Raw genomic sequence first — 18636 nt, 5'->3', positions numbered from 1 at the left:
CTTGGGTAAATACTGGTTCGGTAACAGGGTTGTTGATTTGTGGAACCAATTACCGTGTAACGTGGTGGAGATGGGGTCCCTCGATTGTTTCAAGCGCGGTTGGGCATGTATATGAGTGGGATTCGGTGGTTATAGATGGGAGCTGCCTCGTATAGGCCAGTAGTCCTGCAGTTATCTTTGTTCTTATGTAAATATAAATTTGTATTAAACTTATTTGCAGTTCATAACTGTTGATTTTACCAGAAGCTAAATAAGCTTCCAGTAAGCATTTCATAGTTAATGTTACCTGAGGATTTTGAGGTGAGGTGATCTCGAGGATTAAATTAGTGAGGCGGCAATTAGTATTTATATGACGAGAGTAACAGAGGAGATCAGTTGCTGTCAGCCCCAATACTGTGAACACTTCCCTCTGACGGACCTCCGCCACCAGACATGTCATCTAACGTTGGTAGGAGTCTGGAAGATATGTCCAAGCCGGGCACCAGCCGCCTACGCTCCAGACAGGTTTTGGCAGATGAGGTAATTTAAGGCGGCTTTTTCCCTTATATCAAGGAATTTTGTTGTGCATCTTTGCATTTGGATTTGTCAAGCGGTATACATACATATACGGTATACATATATTTGACTTGATCTACATAGCTGTCTTGCGTGGGTCATTGGGATACTAGTACTTATTTCTAGAAGCGTTAAAAGTACAATAATAACACCTACTATAATAGGCGTTTTATTGGCGTCTTCTAATCAGGAGAAAGCGACGTTCCAATTTGTTTTAGATCTAACTACTCAGAACAAAATGTTCCTGTAGCACGATTTATAGTGAGCCTGTAATTGAGTTCGGCTGTTCATGATAACTTTGTTACTGTGATATTTGGGGTAGTTTTAAATAGAGTTGGAGGGTTTCCTCATTTTCTCCCGCTTTTGTTTTAACACACTGCTTTTGTTGGTTGAGTGTGAGTTGCGTCACGGTAACTAATGCAACAGTGGCATTTCTGCATGTGTTCCACAGATATGACACTTTAACTGTTAGGTTTATTGCCTCCCAGTAACTAATTCACTGCAGTAATGCTACTGCGATTTTCTGGATTGCCTTTTGCCTGGTTTGAAAGAGTATTACCCAATGCCTTTTTTGTACCACATCGCAGTGGATCTGCCTTCCGCTACTTTGGCTGTGACGATTTTTGATAGTTGGGAGTATTTTCTTCTCGATTTGCTCCTAAATTTGTGAAAAATTTGGAGTATTTTAACCTGTACAACAGACCAGTGGACGTTTTTGCTAGTGAAGTCGGTCTTTTCATTACCATCTATGCCAGTGTGACTTGGTATACATTTTAGGGTGATTGACAGCCCTAGATTGTGTTATTCTTTTCCTACATCTAGGATCTCTGTGATGTGTTTGATATTATCTCTGATAACAATGCCTGGATCGAAGATTATCATGTAAATTATTATCAATTGCATAATTTATGGCATATAATTCTGTTTGCAATGTTGAGTACCCATTATTCTTCACAGTAAGCTTCATGTTTAAAACTCATTTTCCAGGATAATGTGGATGAAAGTTGTAACAACGGTGGAGTCCAGAAGAGAGGACTCCGCTCTCGCCACCAGGCTGGTCCCGCCAAAATCTTCATCAGTAACCTAAATGTTGGTTTCTCGCGCGCTGACCTTCACGTAAGTCATATTGTATTATCACACCTGATTTTTATGCTTTTTACTTACGGCCGGTTTTTTTACTTACGAGAAATTTGGAGAGTACAATTGTCAATTTATGCATTATGATTTATACATTAATAATAATAATAATAATAATAATTTTTATTTAGGCAAAGGCACATACATAAAGAGATTTTACAAAGTTTGTTGGCTTTATAGATAGAGCTAGTACATACAATGCCTAAAGCCACTATTACGCAAAGCGTTTCGGGCAGGAAAAAACACTACTGACTAAAGCTTAAAACTAATGGGTAAAAAGAAAAAAATGCGTTGAGTACAAATAAAAATAGAGGTAAAAGAGGGGGGGAACATTGTTGAAAAAACAGCACAAATACAATTATAAATTATTACAGAAAATTACATTAAAACAGCGTTGATTTGTAAAACAAAAAAAAAAAAAAAAAAAAAACATACATGGGTTGACAATAGAAGGGTAAGGTAGGTTACATGGAATTTATTAGGTATAGCTTCGTTTTTAACTTAAACTGGTTGAGAGAGGTACTGTCTTTAACATGGTTGGGAAGGTCATTCCACATCCTGGGCCCCTTGATTTGTAGAGCATTTCTGGTTTGATTAAGTCGTACTCTAGGAATATCAAAACTGTATTTATTTCTGGTGTGGTGCTCATGGGTTCTGTTACAACCTTCTATGAAGCTTTTGAGATCAGGATTGGCATTACAATTTAGCGTTTTGTATATGTATAATACACATGAGTGAATGTGCAGTGACTTAATGTCTAACATATTCAGAGATTTGAGTAGGGGTACCGAGTGATGTCTGGGGCCAGAGTTGGATATTGTCCTAATAGCAGCTTTGTGTTGAGTAATTAGAGGACGTAAGTGATTTTGGGTAGTAGAGCCCCAAGCACAAATACCATAGTTGAGATATGGATAGATAAGGGAGTAATAGAGAGTCACCAGGGCAGGGCGTGGTACATAATATCTGATCTTAGAAAGAATGCCCACAGTTTTTGAAACTTTTTTTGATATATTTAGAATGTGTCCCTGGAAATTCAGCTTGTGGTCAATGAGAATGCCAAGGAATTTGCCATCTAATTTGTTACAAATTTGGGTATTGTTTATTTTGAGATTTATTTGATTAGAGGATTTATTGCCAAACAGAATATAGAAAGTTTTGTCAATGTTAAGGGTGAGTTTGTTGGCAGTTAGCCACAGATGGACTTTATTTAGCTCAGTATTTACTGTGGCATTTAGAGCAAGGGGATCAGGACTGGAGTAAATGAAGGTTGTGTCGTCAGCAAATAGGATTGGTTTGAGGTGTTGGGAGGCATTTGGAAGGTCATTAATGTAGATGAGAAAGAGGAGAGGGCCAAGTATGCTGCCCTGGGGAACACCAATGTTGATGGGTAGGGTGGGCGAAATTGTATTATTCACAGAAACACATTGGAGCCTGTCAGTAAGGTAGGATTTGAGGTATTGTAGGGAGTGTCCTCTGACACCATAATGATGTAATTTAAGAAGAAGGTTTTGGTGGTTGACAGTATCGAAAGCTTTACGCAGGTCCACAAATAACCCAACAGGGAACTCATTTTTATCAAGAGCTGTATGAATTGAGTTAAGCATACTAATAAGTGCATCGTTAGTGCTTTTTTTGGGCCTGAAGCCATATTGGCAAGGGCTAAGTATATTGAGTTTGGCTAGATATGAGTAAAGCTGCTTATAGATTAGTTTTTCAAAAATTTTTGACAAGTTTGGCAGGATTGATATAGGTCTGTAGTTGTTAACATCTGTGAGATCACCACATTTGTGGACAGGCGTTACTCTCGCTTTTTTTAGAATATCTGGAAAGGTTTGGAGTTCAAGTGACTTGTTGAAGAGCAAAGCAATAGCAGGGGCTAAAGATCTGGAGGCTTTTTTGTAGATTAAAGTTGGTAATCTAATTAAATCATAAAATACCTATAATATGATTATTATAATCTACAGTACACAATCTATGCTGGATTATTACCTACTATGTTGGTATTTCACAGTAGGTAATAAACCTACTGTGTTTATTAGATTGGCAGAAAGGATATAAAGTTGCAAGTATCTTTAGAACAAACTGCTTTAATTTAGTATTAGTCACTACAGTGAAAACATTACCTTTAGGTAATTGGAAACTGGCCCAACCATTTCTGTATCGCTTGGGATTCGAACCCGGATTTCCCTTCTGATTTGTGGATATATATTATTTAAATCATAAGAAATATTTATATTACATTTATAATAACTTAAATTTTGTTCTTCAGGACTTTTTTGCTAGACAAGGAGACATTTGTGAAACAGCCATATACTACGATCGCTTTGGAAAGCCAATGGGCGCTGCACATGTAGTTTTTGAGAAGCGAACAGATGCAGTTAGAGCTCAGAAAAAATACGACGGTTTTAAACTTTTTGGCCGAAAAGTGAGCGTTAAAATCGATGATGGATCATCAAGTGAAGAAATGACGATTAAGTCATCAACCAAGAAGCCAACATCTTTGAATGATTCAGGTAAATTTTTCTCGATACATTTCTTAAATCACTAAATACATAGACTAATTGACTCTTAAATCACTAAATACATAGACTAATTGACTCTTAAATCACTAAATACATAGACTAAGTTTATTGACATAAGATTGTTTTTCCTTTCAACTACAGATCACCTAATTAGTTATTACCTTTATTCTTTAGGTAACGGTGAGAGTGACAAGCGGAGAAGTGGCGCCACCACTGGTCGGGGTGGTGGCAGGGGGGCAGCAGCAGCACGGCGAGCAGCCACAGCCAAGAAGCAGGCTGCTGAACAACTACAAGCTGAGCTGGAGGCTTTTGTCAGCCAGGTCCACCTCAGTGACAGCACCCCTAGAGATTGTGAATACGACCGTGAACACAACTTTTTAGACCAATAGGATTCCAATTTTATTTAAAAGCCATTATTTTGATTATTAACAATAATGTGTGTATCCAGTCCTCTTTCTGACTACACATATCATCTACGTATCCAGTGTATTTTGTGTTGCTTTATATGGTATAATTTGTTATTCCATTTTATCCATTTATATTTTTCTAGATGATAAGCAATGTATTTGTCTGGAAGGTTTCTATAGTTCCTGAAATTATATTTGTCATCCTTTGTACACTTCCTAAATAATAAAGCTGAAGAATAACATTAGCAGATTTATTTTTAACGCCGCTTATTTGTTGCAATTCCTATTTGCGATATTTTGAATATTTCTACAGACGTCACACTACTACACACAGTAGTACACACTACCTCTGCAGTTACCTTGAGGTAACTGAAGTCACAGAAAAAGCACCAATGATTTAATCAGTATGATGAACTTGATACATGCAGCTCTTGATAGTCAGAGGTCACTCCCTCGAATACCTTCAATCTTACCTAAATGTTTGTGGGGTTCAGTCTCTGAGCCCATTATGTGCCTCTGTAACCCTTTCCACTACCGCCCACAAGATGGGTACGGGGTGCATAATAAATGAACTAACTAACTCTTACCTAAATGACAGGCTCCAGTATACTCAACACAAGTCACCTATTAGAATAATAACAGCCCCGGGCAGCACTCGGCCCTCTTACTTAAATCTTTGAATATAGTAGATATTAACCACATTCTCTCAAATGTACTCTATATAAAACTGAGTTTTGTCAGAGTGCGACTCCGAAACCGATGATTCGACCAACTCCGATGCTTCAGTCGATGTCACCGCCTGAATCACCCAGGTGGTGACATCGGTACCGCTCAGGCACCATCTCACCCTCCAGATCCCTCACATGTGCCAATGCCGCCTCCTCCAGGTATACCCAACGTGGTTGCGCACTTTTCAAAGAGGTCAGACAGCATGCACAACGCCATAGTCCACAATGACTACTGCACTGAAAATAAAGGTGCAGGGAATCGGATCGGATCCTTCCCATGGTCGTCGTCCCAAGAACGCCTGGACCACCTTTGGCGGTATAGGTATAAACACTATAAGTTTATCTAATATTCCCAGCTCACTGGATGGTTAGTCATACATGGAATCAGGGAAGAAAACACCTAACTTTGGTTAACTACCAACAAACTCACCCTTAACATTGACAAAACTTTATATATTTTCTTTGGTAATAAATCCTCAAATCTAAGAATAAACAATATACAAATCAGTAGTAAAGTTGATGGTAAATTCCTTGGTGTCCTCATCGATAACAAGCTGAATTTCCAGGGACACATTCTAAATATAGCAAAAAAAGTTTCTAAAACTGTTGGCATTCTTTCTAAGATCAGATATTATGTACCTCGCCCTGCCCTGGTGACGTTCTATTACTCTCTCATCTATCCTTATCTCAACTATGGTATTTGTGCTTGGGGTTCTACTACCCAAAATCATTTACGTCCTCTAATTACCCAACACAAAGCTTCTATTAGAACAATATCTAACTCTGGCCCCAGACAGCACTCGGTACCCCTACTCAAATCTCTGAATGTGTTAGATATTAAGTCACTGCACATCCTCTAATGTGTACTCTATATATTTAAAACTCTGAATTGTAATGTCAATCATGACCTTAAAAGCTTCTTAGAAGGTTGTAACAGAACCCTTGGGCACCACACCAGAAACAAGTACCTATTTGATATTTCAAGAGTACAACTTAATCAAACTAGAAATGCTCTACAAATCAAGGGACCCAGAATGTGGAATGACCTTCCCAATCATGTCAAAGGCTGTACCTCTCTCAACCAGTTTAAGATGAAAACTAAGTACTACCTAATTAACTCCATGTAACCTACCTTACCCCTAAATGTAAACCCATGTCTTACTATTTTTAAACAATGCTGTTTGTTGACCAACTTCTTTTTAATGCAATTTATACTTTAAGCTCAATCAATTACTATTAATTAAGTTTTAATCTGTGTTTTTTCCCCCACCTCACCTTGCACCGAAACGCTATGCGTATTAGTGGCTTTAGGTATTGTATGTACTAGCTCTATCTATAAATCCAACATTATGTTTGTAAATCAACTATGTATGTACTTTCCCGAATAAAATTATTATTATTTTATTATATATTATTATTTTATTTATAATATAGTAATATATTATTACTTTTGGAGGGGTACCCGGTGGTGCAATCAACTAAATATAGGGCAAGATACCCATCGGTTGAGTGGGGAAGTGAGTATAGCTGAAGAAAAGCCGGTGAGAGGAAAGATCGGAGACAGAGCCAGGGCTAAATCCACCTGTACGACGTAAACTGAAAGTTTCATCAATCTAGGTGTGGTTTCATGTCGTGGGTAACGAAGCGAGGACTACTGTTCTCTTGAGTGGTGGAGTCTTCTTTATTCAATGGTGTTGAAATCTTCTGTATCAGTCTTCACGGTGGTGGGCATGGCGTTCAAAAAGAATAAATAAAAACGGGCAATGATTAGGTCCCCATAACTCTAAAGAGTTACACCAACAAAAGCGGTTGCCTTCAGTTGGTGGAGTTAGGAGTTATTTTCTCTTGGTCTTTTTGCTTGATGGGCTGTCTCTGTTGCTTTCAGGGCGCCATAAGGGGTTGAAGATTACAGTTTGTATAATGCTGCTGTTGACAGGGGTTACATTCTTGTCGCCGTCTTCGTGTCTTTGTGTTATAGATGTGCTGGTACGGACGATGATGGCCATTGGCCTGGGTGTTTTTGGTTGTTTCAAACCACGTGACCACATTTCACACCAAATCTGTGAGTACCGCAGATTCAGTATGAATCTGCGAGGGGTACACAGTTCCTCTGTGTTGCATTATGTGGATGCTAATTTGTCAAATTTTGACAGTATGACATCACACCCCGAGTGGGTTATCTTCGGGTCCCTCAGGGGTACTTGAAAGGTCGCCATTCTGGGGTCGTTGTTGGCTATGTCCACCATGTAGGAGTCAAAAGGGTTGAGTGGTTCCATCATTGTTGGCAGTTTTCATTGCTCCTGGATGGGCTGGGGTAGGCGTTGGTGTGATTGAGTCACGCCCTGTGTTGACCTGCAGGTTCAATCCCCTGGTGGTGCCCACCTCTCTTCCCTTGTCCTTCCCCTCTCCTTGTCCTCCTCACACCCACTATGCATCCATTCTCGAGAAAGCTATAACTGGGCAGGTAATACATGTAGGTCAATAAGACCTGTAGCAACTATAAAGCTGAAAACTAGCCCTGTCAAATAGAGCATGTGTAGAGTAGAATTATTAAAGCAAACAAGTGAAGGGTAATCTGGATGGGGCAGTGGGCGATCTGGGGCAGCCTGGAAAATCACAATAAAGGTGTTTCTAATTTAATTTAAACAGTTGCAATAGTGCTCTTTGGTGGGCTTTACCTTGGTTTTGGGTTTACATCTGATTCTCACCTTGTAGAGTAAGTCAGATTCCCGACTCTTGATAAGTGAGCTTGGATGTCTGGTGCATAGAGCCAAGGCTTGGAAGTGCCAATGTATAAGCTCTGCCAAGGCTTATACAAGGTATTCCTCCCAGAAAAATAATGAACTTGGCCTTCAAATAACTTTTCACCAAAAGAGGAGGAAGTGGTTATTCAAATGCTAAGATCTCTGGTGCTCCACCCACCTGGACTACTGTATCAAGCATGGAGCCCTCACCTTCAAACAAAAAAAATTGTCTATATTGGAGAAAATTCAGCACAGAGTGGCAAAAATCATTCCAAACTAAGTCAACTCTCATATCAGGAATGGGGGGAAAGCTACACGATTATTATACTGCAAACCAGAAAAACTGGAGGATATTAATCAAGATCACTTCCTTAAAATCAAATGTAATGTATAAAAGAGATGACGACTTCATGCTCAACAAGCTACAATGTAGGACAGAAAACAAGAAATGCTATTTCACTTGTAAGGTTATAAACTACTATATAATATATTATGTAACTATATGTACTATATAGATATATTATGTAAGGTTATAAACTTGATGCCCGAAACGCTTTGCGTAATAGTGGCTGTAGGCATTGTATGTACTAGCTCTACCTATAAGTCAACCAATCTTTGTAAAAATTTATTGTATGTATGTACCTTACCTAAATAAAATATTATTATTATTATTATTACTAATGGAATTGCCTACCAACAATAAATGCCAAAACATTACTTGGTTCAAAATCCATATGGGGTATATCCTCAGGGGCAATGGTAGGACCTTTAACAAGCCAGTGGGCTTTATCCCAGTTGTGGCCTGTAGAGAGATGGTGGCTCTCAAGTAATTCAGATAAAAAAAAGGTTTAATCCTTTCCCATCCTTGATACCTGCTTGATGGGGTTCTGGGAGTTCTTCTACTCCCCAAGCCCAGGCTTGACTTGTGAGAGTTTGGTGTACTAGGCTGTTGATTGCAGAAAAGTACAGATACTCAACAGAAAACTGCGTATCCAGCATCCTACTTTACCAGTTATTTCCATTGACCATATTTTGTGTGCCATGGTCACATTTAGCGAATGCCTTTGCAAAGTCCGTGTATACCACATTTGCATTCTGTTTTTCTTCTAATGCCTCAGTGATTTTGTTGTAATGGTAAAGTAGCTGTGAGAGGCAAGATCTTCCTACTCTAAATCCATGTTGGCCTGGATTGTGGAGGTCATTGGTTTCCATGAAACTAGCGACCTGACTCCTGATCACTCTCTTAAATACTTTAATTATGTGGGACATTAGTGCAACTGGTCTATAATTGTGTAGAGGGGCTATGTCTGCTGCTTTAAGTGCATCTGGTATCCCCCTCGTGTCCAAGCTCTTCCTCCGCACTATACCGAGTGCCTGTGCTACTAGCACTTTGCATTTCTTTATAAATATTGAGTCTGGACCCGGGGCTGAGTGCATGGGCATATTGTCAATTTCTCTTTCAAAATCTGTCACGCTCGTGTTGATATCAGTTATATTAACAGGGGTTTGCATATCACACATAAAGAAGTCCGGATCTTCCACTTTCATGCTGTTTATCGGAGTGCTAAACGTGTCCTCATACCGCTTTTTTAGGCTTTTCACTAATTTCTTTGTCATCCTCAGTGTATGAACCTTCACTAGTACGAATAGGTCCAATACTGGCAGTGGTTTTTGCTTTTGATTTGGCATATGTGAAGAAATATTTTGGGTTTTTCTTTATTTCTTGAATTGCTTTCTCTTCTAGTTGCCTTTCTTCAATCTGATATGAATACTTCAGTCTCTGTTCGATTTCTTTAATCTTCCTGTTTAAATTATTCCATCTTTGTATGAAAAGCCTTCGGCCTTAATCTCTGAATGACATACATTGATAAGTTTGTTGGGAGGGATGAAAGTAATACACCTAGAAATAATATTGATAAAATGTATTTATAGATAATATGGTGATAAGTATGTAAAAATACATAATAATGTATATGTAAAGCAAACAAATTACCGGGTAATGTAATAGACTAGGAACCATAGTATAAAAGGTCATGTGCCCATTTTTCTGTCATACATTAAACATTATAAGCACCAAGGAAAAGTTATAAAAACTTTAGATCCTTAATTCTTCAGCAATTGCTGATTGAGCATATTTTTGATGGTTAAGTGTAGTTCAAATTTTTGTTTGGCACACATCCCTGCCCAGTCGTCACTGTTTAGAGTCCAGGTCATCACTCCAGCAAAACCAGTATCAAGGATCCATTGTACCTGAAATATGAACACATATCTGAGGTTACTCTCATATTCTAAGTATTACTCTAATAATGGGCAAGAAAGGCAGATAACAGCTGTAGTAATTTTCAGGTCAAGTGTAAGTTTGTTAATAATTAAGGTCCATGTATAGCAGCTTTTATTTATATCCAACCACTCTCACTCGAGCATATGCTTCAAATTTTCCAGTGGTTTTGCTTTCATAATGTTGCTTAGAAACATTATCATTATTGATAATGTTTACACATTATTATTGCAACAAGAGATAAGCAGTATTATCACTGGCAACTAAATGTAATTAAATTAGAAAAGGATTTTCAAATGATAATTTTGTACATGCAGATATTAACAGCCCTTCTGACATTTGAACTTTCAATATACAGGTACTGTACCTTATTTTTTATGCTAGCAACATCTTCATAGGATACCCAGTCTCTGTCTCTCACGGCATAAGGAACTTTGCTCTCATTATCAAAGTAGCGTGTAGCTCCTTCCTTCACAAAGATACAAGCTTCAAGGTATGTAATTTTTCCCTCCAGCATGCCTTCAGCAACTGCAGGAGACCCAACACCATACCATTTACTTTCAAGTAACCTGAAAATTTTGTGACACATTCAACAACAAAACAATTGCAATAAACATTTGATACAAAAGATAGTTAAAATACACATGGGACTGCAGATACACTATGAGAGTTTAGTTTTGGACTGTACATATGAATAATAGGAAGGGATGCTTGAAGAAAAAGCTATCATCTTTTATAAGCTTCTCTAATGCACTTGGAATATTAGACATAAAACCTAGTAATGCATATGCTTATGTATATGCAAAGCAATAAGCACATATTCATTTAATACTAATAAAGTAATATTATCTTTCCTTAACCAATACTGATCCTTATGTTTTTATTTTTATTCAAAACACTTGCCTCTTATTACAGAATTAAAAAAAAATTCTTTACCAAACTGACTTTGCTGGACACTCTGAAGTGAGGGAAGCTTAATTAAGGATCAACCTAAAATCAAGAAAAATCCACTCCAACAATTGACAAAACAGAACAGATTACTAATTCAGGATAGAAATTCTGAAGCAAACAAGCAAACTCTAATCTCCAAACTCCCCTCTCCTTATAGAAAGTGCCAGATACTTGTTCCGAGTCCCAGTACGTCAGTGTGGTTCTCGGAGACATGATGCACTTCTCAAAGCTTGGATTTACCACAGTACAAACTATGGAGACCTACTGAGGACCTCCTAGGGGAGAAAAAAAAAGATACAACAGTACACTAAGTGAAAAACTTATCAGGAAGATGTGTAGCTTCTTACTTCCATGTACGTCCAAATGTAGGTATCCCTATAACAAGTTTCTCTTTTGGTATTCCTTTTTTCATCAAATAGATAGTGTCCCACTGGATGTTGAGGGTAGAAAAATAGCCTTCTTCATTACTGGACTTGTTAAGTGGAGAGTTATGGCCTGTGAAGGGCAAGTATGGCTTGAACATGTGATAGTTGTATCCCATGAATGACACAAAGTCAACACACCTGAAATTACCATGATTAATTATATACTGTACAATAATGATCAAGCATTACTGGAAGATACAAGATCTCAAGGTTTTTAAAACATAAATGTCAATTCAATCATATGCTCTAGGTCCAATCAGGTATTAATAAATCATTAGGTTAAAAAGACAGTGAGCTGAAGGGAGATAATTACCTTATCACAAGAGCATGCTAAACCAGTATTGACTTCATAGCACAAGGAAGAGATATGAGGACAAAAATTTGATATAGATTGAATCCCAAACTGATTTCCTACCTTTAACACCAATTTTTACAACTTATTTTGCAGTCACCGAATTTACTTGAGATTATTTATTTTCCATTTTTGATTTAATGTTTATATTATTTTAGAGGGGAACATTTTCACTGTGACGATGCACTTCGCATGTGCAGAACTAGCCACTGCATTGGCAAGAATTTCAAATATGTATCTTCCTCATAAACCATCACAGTTTTAACTGTTGACTACCAGTTATCAACACCATTACATCTTCCTTCCAAAAAGAACCCTCTTCTTTACCACACCAACATGCAAGAAGTGAGGTTGTTGCTGCACCGACCAGTCCAAAATGCTTAAATTGAAGAACAAGATCAACTCCAGCTAAGCCAACTGCTCACTGTAACTCAGGTACCCTTCCTATCACAAGCATCTCCGGCAAACAATATTCAGTAACTCTAATATCAACTGAAGTCATTCTGAAACTAATGAATTCCACTCTACCAACACAACAGGTAGGGGCCTGATAGCTGAGTGGACAGTGCTCTGAACTCGTAATCCTAGGTCCGGGTTTGATCCCGGTGATAGCAGAAACAAAATGGACAGTTTCTTTCACCCTGATGCCCCCTGTTATGTAGCAGTAAATAGGTACCTGGGAGTTAGACAGCCGTTACGGGCTGCTTCCTGGGGGGAAAGGGGGTGTAGGAAAAAAAAAGTTAGTAGCTAGTAACAGGCGACTGATTGACAGTTGAGAGGCAGGACAAAAGAGCAGAGCTCAACTCCCAAAAGCTCAACTAAGTGAATATTTAGAACCCTATACGTTACATAAAATTCATGCTGTAATTAAGTATTTTTTATAATAAATATATTATGATTAGTATTATAACAGGAGGTACAGAAATGAATGGGCACTTCTCTGAGAAGTTCCAAACTCTGTAGAAGGGCAGATTTAATAAGTGTTGCTTCACAAATTTTAAATTTATAACCTGGAATAATAATTAGGCTGTTGTTAAATATTGCCACAATGCCATACAAAGTTTATTTATCAAGTTGGACTTTAAATACTTAAGCTAATATACTTGAAGCTATATGTACAGTAGAAAACATACTTAGCAAGCTGGTCAATCTCGTATGAGTTATCTATGACACTCTGAGTTGCTCCAACAGTCACAGTCAGCAAGAGTGGGGGATGGGACGCTAGCTGGAAGTATAAAGTGTTTTATATCTAATGGCTTGCATATTACAAATGGCTTTGGTACAATACTTTGAAACACAAATCTTTTGGAAAGTCATTGTGTAACAAGAGGAATTATAATTGTAGAAATGCAAAACAGAACCCCCCATTTATTAAGTAGATATCTTAATATATAATTAGATATCAAGCAGATTGACAACCAGAGCGCAACTCCATAGTCTCCCGAGACTGAACAATGCTTACCACTATTAATTAGATATCGTAAGTACAGTAATTAAGTATCTTACTATTGTATACCGGAACTTAAACCTTGATGCTGTTCATCCACCCATAACAATGAAAAGGGACACATATATTTTTATAACCCCGCAAATCTATTTATAACGTGCATTTTACGGAAATGCTGAAAATACCCGTTGCTTACTTATCTCCAATTACCTCTATATAAACTTTTTCTGAATTTGAACCTTCAGTGATTTCATTGAGCTATAGGCCCTGGTTCATTACAATAAATATCAACAATCATTCATTTGGCAACGTTCAATTTAACCCACAGAACCAGAATCTGGGGTTCACATAGAGGCGAGGGAAGCATACAGGTCACAAAATACACTGCACTCTACTGAAGAAACATAAGAAAATTCACTTTAGCAAACAGAGTGGTAGATGGTTGGAACAAGTTAGGTGAGAAGGTGGTGGAGGCTAAAACTGTCAGAACTGTAGTTTCAAGGCATTATATGATAAGAATGCTGGGAAGACGAAACACAACGAGCATAGCTCTCATCCTGTAAATACACTTAGGTAATTACAAAGACAAACTGCACTGGAAGTTATAATGACACCTAAAAACATACAGCGCTTGTTAGAAACAATGAGTGGTACAATTTAAAAGCATGTAAATTAAATAGTCACCGCCAGTTGGTCTCCCAAATCATGGGCGGTCATCAACTGGTTATGTAATAATTTTGAAGTCTGATTAGTTTGTCAACAGAGCTCTGCTAGATTTGGGATTTTTTTTTTTACACAGAATTAGGTGTTGTTTTTGGCCATCTTTGGACATTCTGTACCATGTAGAGGCCTTCTGTGCTATTGTTTTCTAGTTATTTATTCTTTACAAATTATGTTTGTCATACATGTGTGTGATTCAGAAGTTTCAACAACCCTGCCTTTCATCTTGGGGTATTTTCCCTGGCTAGCCTGTTAACAATTACCTTGTTCACCCAGAGTTATCTTTGAGGGTTTAAGTGCCTCCTCTCTCTTTTTTTTTGTTTTTTAGTTTCCCTTGTGTCAAGAATTATTTGAGTCTGTCAATAAGCAAGATCTATTTATGCACAGCTGATGTAGTTTAATTGTAGTCTAGTTATTATTAGCTGTGTTCTTGGACCTAATCCTACTGGTGTTAGTGCCAAGTGTCTGTTCTCAGGTGTGGCTTTTTAGTGCTTGGTACTCTCATCACTGTACTAGTGGGAGCCGAGCTTCAGCTCTTTGGTCCCTCCTCTTAACTGTCAACCAACTGCAGCCCATCCTCCTGTTTTAATGGTACTTAAAGGAAGGATGAGGACCAACGTACAAATACTGATGTACAACACAATTAGAAAGAAGAAATCGGTAATATTGAATTTGGACAAACCGGAAGAAGATTTTTTACTTGTGTTGCAAAGACAAACTAACCTAACTTAAATTTCCTAGGCCTAATACATGCTATCTGAGGCCTAATATAGTCCATGTGTGTGCTATACTAGGCCTAGGAATATTTAAGTGTTTTTAGCTTCATTTTTTCAAACTCTATAAAGTGAATACTGTAGTACAAAATTCTACTATCTAATTGCTTAGTATGTCAATGTTTGTACAATATTATGGTGCACATAATTACAAAAAGCACAGTACTATCTAAACAGGAGGACAGGTTGTCAACTGGTGCACAGATTCCAGAGTCTGTATCTCTTTATCATATCTATATTTGAAACTGTGTATGGAGTCAGCCTCCATCACATCACTGCCTAATGCATTCCATTTCTTAACTACCCCTGACACTGAAAAAATTCTAGTGTGTTTGTGGCTCATTTGATACTCAGTTTCCACATGTGTTCCCTTGTTCGTGTTCCACCCATGCTAAATAGTTTGTCTTTGTCCACCTTGTCAATTCCTCTGAGAATTTTGTTTATTCTCAGGTGTGACTCTTAATGGATTAAAGGAATGGTTTTTATTATATTCTGTGGCTTCATATACCTTTTATCATGCATTGATTAATGCCATTAGGTGTGCATTAGTTGACAATATTTCTCCCGTTCTTAACATGCCTATCATTGATTTTTGGTATGGGCAGCTGGTTTACTATGCTTCATTGGAGGGAATGAAAGGTGGATCCTTGCTGCTAGCTGCACTGAGGTAGCTCCACACTTGAGTTGCATCAGCCCTTGTGAGTAGTTTAATAGCCAACTGGAGACCAGAAGCCAAGCCTGGCCCCACTCAGAGGCACACAGGAACCAGGTGATTCATGATCACCCTCATCAAAGAATCAAACCCCCAGGAAGGAAGTGAAGCAAAAAAAAATACAATTGCAAGGTTTACATAAAGAAAAATCCACCCAGTAGCTACATAATATTGCTAAAATGCATTCCCCATGATCAGGGAATGCATTTTAGCAATATTATAAAGAAAAAAATTGTTTTTTCATGTGCACCATGGAGTTGTCTTACAAAACAGGTGCACAGTACAGGGGTTAAATATAAAATCTGATTGCAATATGATAATCTGTAGTAAACTGTACTCATTGAAATAGATATACCTATTCTGACACGCTTTTGCCTGAAATGCTGTGCGTATTAGTGGATTTAGGCACAGTATATACTAGCTCTATCTAGAAATCCAACATTATGTTTGTAACTCATTTTGAATGTACTGTATGTACTTTTACCTGAATAAAATTATCTTATTACCTTATCTTATCTTACCTTGAGAGCACTGTTAAGTTGAAGGAGGAGGTATGTGAACCAAGTCTTCTCTTTTGGTAGCTTCTTCCCAGGTGGCCATGCAGGGAACTCCCAGTCCAGATCAAGACCATCAAATCCATGGGTAATTAGAAATTTATGAGCATTGTACGCAAACCTGCATGAAGTATGAAATTATGTAATTTGTTCTTTATACAAAGTGCAGTTAAACTAAATTATTCAGCTAAATTATCCAAATAGCTTCCTTAACATTGAAAAAATTGATACAATATGTAATTGTGAAGTGAAATAAATCAAGTTTGTCATATCAATTTCAAAGGCAGTTATGTACAATGGTAATTTATTAATATTTACTATGCACATGAAAATTAAAATTATCATTCATTTAACTTGCTGTAACTGTATTTAAATTACCATTTTATGACCAATACGGGCAAACATTATGACTCACATGGCAACTGCCATACGGTCTTGAACAAGAGGAGAGAAGCCGCTACCAAGACTCAAGATCACCTTCAGCTCTGGATTTTGCTTCTTCAGAGCCACTACCTCAGCATATAGCTAAATTATATATAATAAATATCACTATACTGTATGTAAAATAATGATTTTGACATGTGCATATGTAAAAATATTATAATTTGTACAATAATGAACACAAAGTGCAAGTTGGCAAATTAAAATAACATTTTATTCAGTAATAAAAATACTGTACACGATCTTAGATGTGGAACATAATAATATCCATCAGTTATTCGTATTGTTAACATTACTGATCACAAGTAATTGAAAGAGACTTCAGCATGACAGTACAGAAGTTGAAACAACCAAAATAATGCTTGGAGATGAGTTGATGATGAGACAAGATGAGTTGTTCATTTCTGAACAGGCCAAAAAACCAGCGTTGAATGTAATGAAACGCCATTTTCTGGGTGAGTCCCGGAGGCTCCCCGGAGCTATCCCAGGCTGATATGCTAATGTCAGACTTTGGCATCAGTCATGTGTATGGAGTTCTTAGGCCTACCGGGGCCCACGGCCAGAACCGGGCCCCCTCAGAGAGGCAAGGGGAGCAATGGCCTATAGAAGCCCCCGTGTAGTTGGAAGCATTCTATGTCTGCCATCGACCGGAACAGGCACCCAGAAAGGTAAGTGCCCCAAAACAAACCCCTATTCTGGTTAAAATTGCTACCAAAAACCGAACTAGTGGATAGAACTCCCCAACCGAAAACAAGCAAAGTAGTGTGACGTCACACACTGCCGCGCCGCTGTCTGCGCAGCTCCCCCCTCCCCGGGAGGGGAAAGGGGGAGCCCCAGACCCCCCGCGCCGGCTACCCACACCTCAGTTCTTGAGGCTGGATGTCAAAAACGCGAAAAACCGCCGACCGGAGGGAGGGAGGGATGCCGGGGAGCCTCCGGGACTCACCCAGAAAATGGCGTTTCATTACATTCAACGCTGGTTTTCTGGGGGGAGCCCCGTCGGCTCCCCGGAGCTAACTACCCACAGACAGAAAAAGAGGGACTTACCCGGGAGGCGGTCGTCGCTCACCCCTCAACTCGAAGCCGAGACAACTGGCTGCAACCGCCGACCCAAAGCAACACAGGCCCGACGAGGCCCAGGGACATTCACAAGGTAACGAGCAGCCAGGACCCTGTTCGACCGCCAAAATCCCTGCGCCCGAATATCAGACCAAGACATATTCCCAAAGACGGCAGCAAGAGCCGCGAACTTACGAACGTCATGGGCACGGGGATAGACCGCAGGCTGGCTGGACCTAATAACCCTGCGGACGACCTGAGAGACCCGAACCTGCGAACAGGGAAGAAGGGAAACCGGATCAACCCACAGCGCGTCCCCGGACACAGAAGCTGTGGCGCGCAAATAACGGCGAAGCGCCGCAACCGGACACAAAAACAAACTGAATAAAATGACAGAACCCCCCACCAGGCAAAAACAAAAAGAAAAACAAAATCCCGCAAGAGGACAGCGAACCCCAAGGAACAGAGCCGGCCGCGATGTCGGGAAATACAAGCTGAGCAGCACCCTGCGCCCCTACCAGTGCAAACTGCCTCTTACCTGCCGGTAACAAGGGAGAACAGAACACCCAAGAGCCCAACAGGCGGCCGAAAAACCGAAAGGTAAAACGGACCAGCAGAGGCAGACCCCGAGGAGCCTGTGGAAGGTGGCCCCAAGCCCCAAGGGCAGTACTTACAGGGCACCTAGGGAAGGCAGCCCTAGGCGCATGCAGCCCGAATACTGAAGATAACTCCTGGCTCTCGCACCCACAAAACTAACACCACACGCAAAGCACAGTGCAGTAGCGACACCGGAGCCAGAGCACACGACCATCGCCTATAGCATCAGCCTCA

At 39.2% G+C, this 18636-nt stretch overlaps 2 protein-coding genes across 4 annotated transcripts in view; one reads left to right on the top strand and one right to left on the bottom strand.

The window, feature by feature from the left end:
- The first annotated feature begins 465 nt into the window (after nt 1-465).
- On the top strand, nt 466-4863 carry LOC123755619 (aly/REF export factor 2-like). The gene is made up of 5 exons (XM_045738340.2): nt 466-519; nt 1378-1437; nt 1543-1671; nt 3962-4205; nt 4389-4863. The coding sequence occupies exons 1-5, from the start codon at nt 466-468 to the stop codon at nt 4601-4603; spliced, it is 702 nt and encodes a 233-aa protein (XP_045594296.2). The 3' UTR covers nt 4604-4863.
- Nucleotides 4864-10000: 5137 nt separating this feature from the next.
- Nucleotides 10001-18636, bottom strand: part of LOC123755801 (chitinase-3-like protein 2) — a 26913-nt gene continuing 18277 nt past the window's right edge. For all 3 annotated transcript variants that reach the window (XM_045738621.2, XM_045738620.2, XM_069300095.1), the window contains exons 3-8: nt 16721-16830; nt 16273-16426; nt 13233-13324; nt 11670-11885; nt 10739-10940; nt 10001-10343 (exon numbers count right to left, since the gene is read on the bottom strand). In XM_045738621.2, coding sequence (XP_045594577.2) covers nt 10197-10343; nt 10739-10940; nt 11670-11885; nt 13233-13324; nt 16273-16426; nt 16721-16830 — 921 coding nt within the window. In that variant the 3' untranslated portion in view covers nt 10001-10196. The remainder of the gene's footprint in view (nt 10344-10738; nt 10941-11669; nt 11886-13232; nt 13325-16272; nt 16427-16720; nt 16831-18636) is intronic.

This window comes from Procambarus clarkii, chromosome 43 (genome assembly GCF_040958095.1).
Source record: "Procambarus clarkii isolate CNS0578487 chromosome 43, FALCON_Pclarkii_2.0, whole genome shotgun sequence".
In the NCBI taxonomy this organism is placed as follows: Eukaryota; Metazoa; Arthropoda; class Malacostraca; order Decapoda; family Cambaridae; genus Procambarus; species Procambarus clarkii.
Note: the sequence above shows the minus strand (reverse complement) of the source record. Positions and strands in the feature narration are given on the sequence as shown.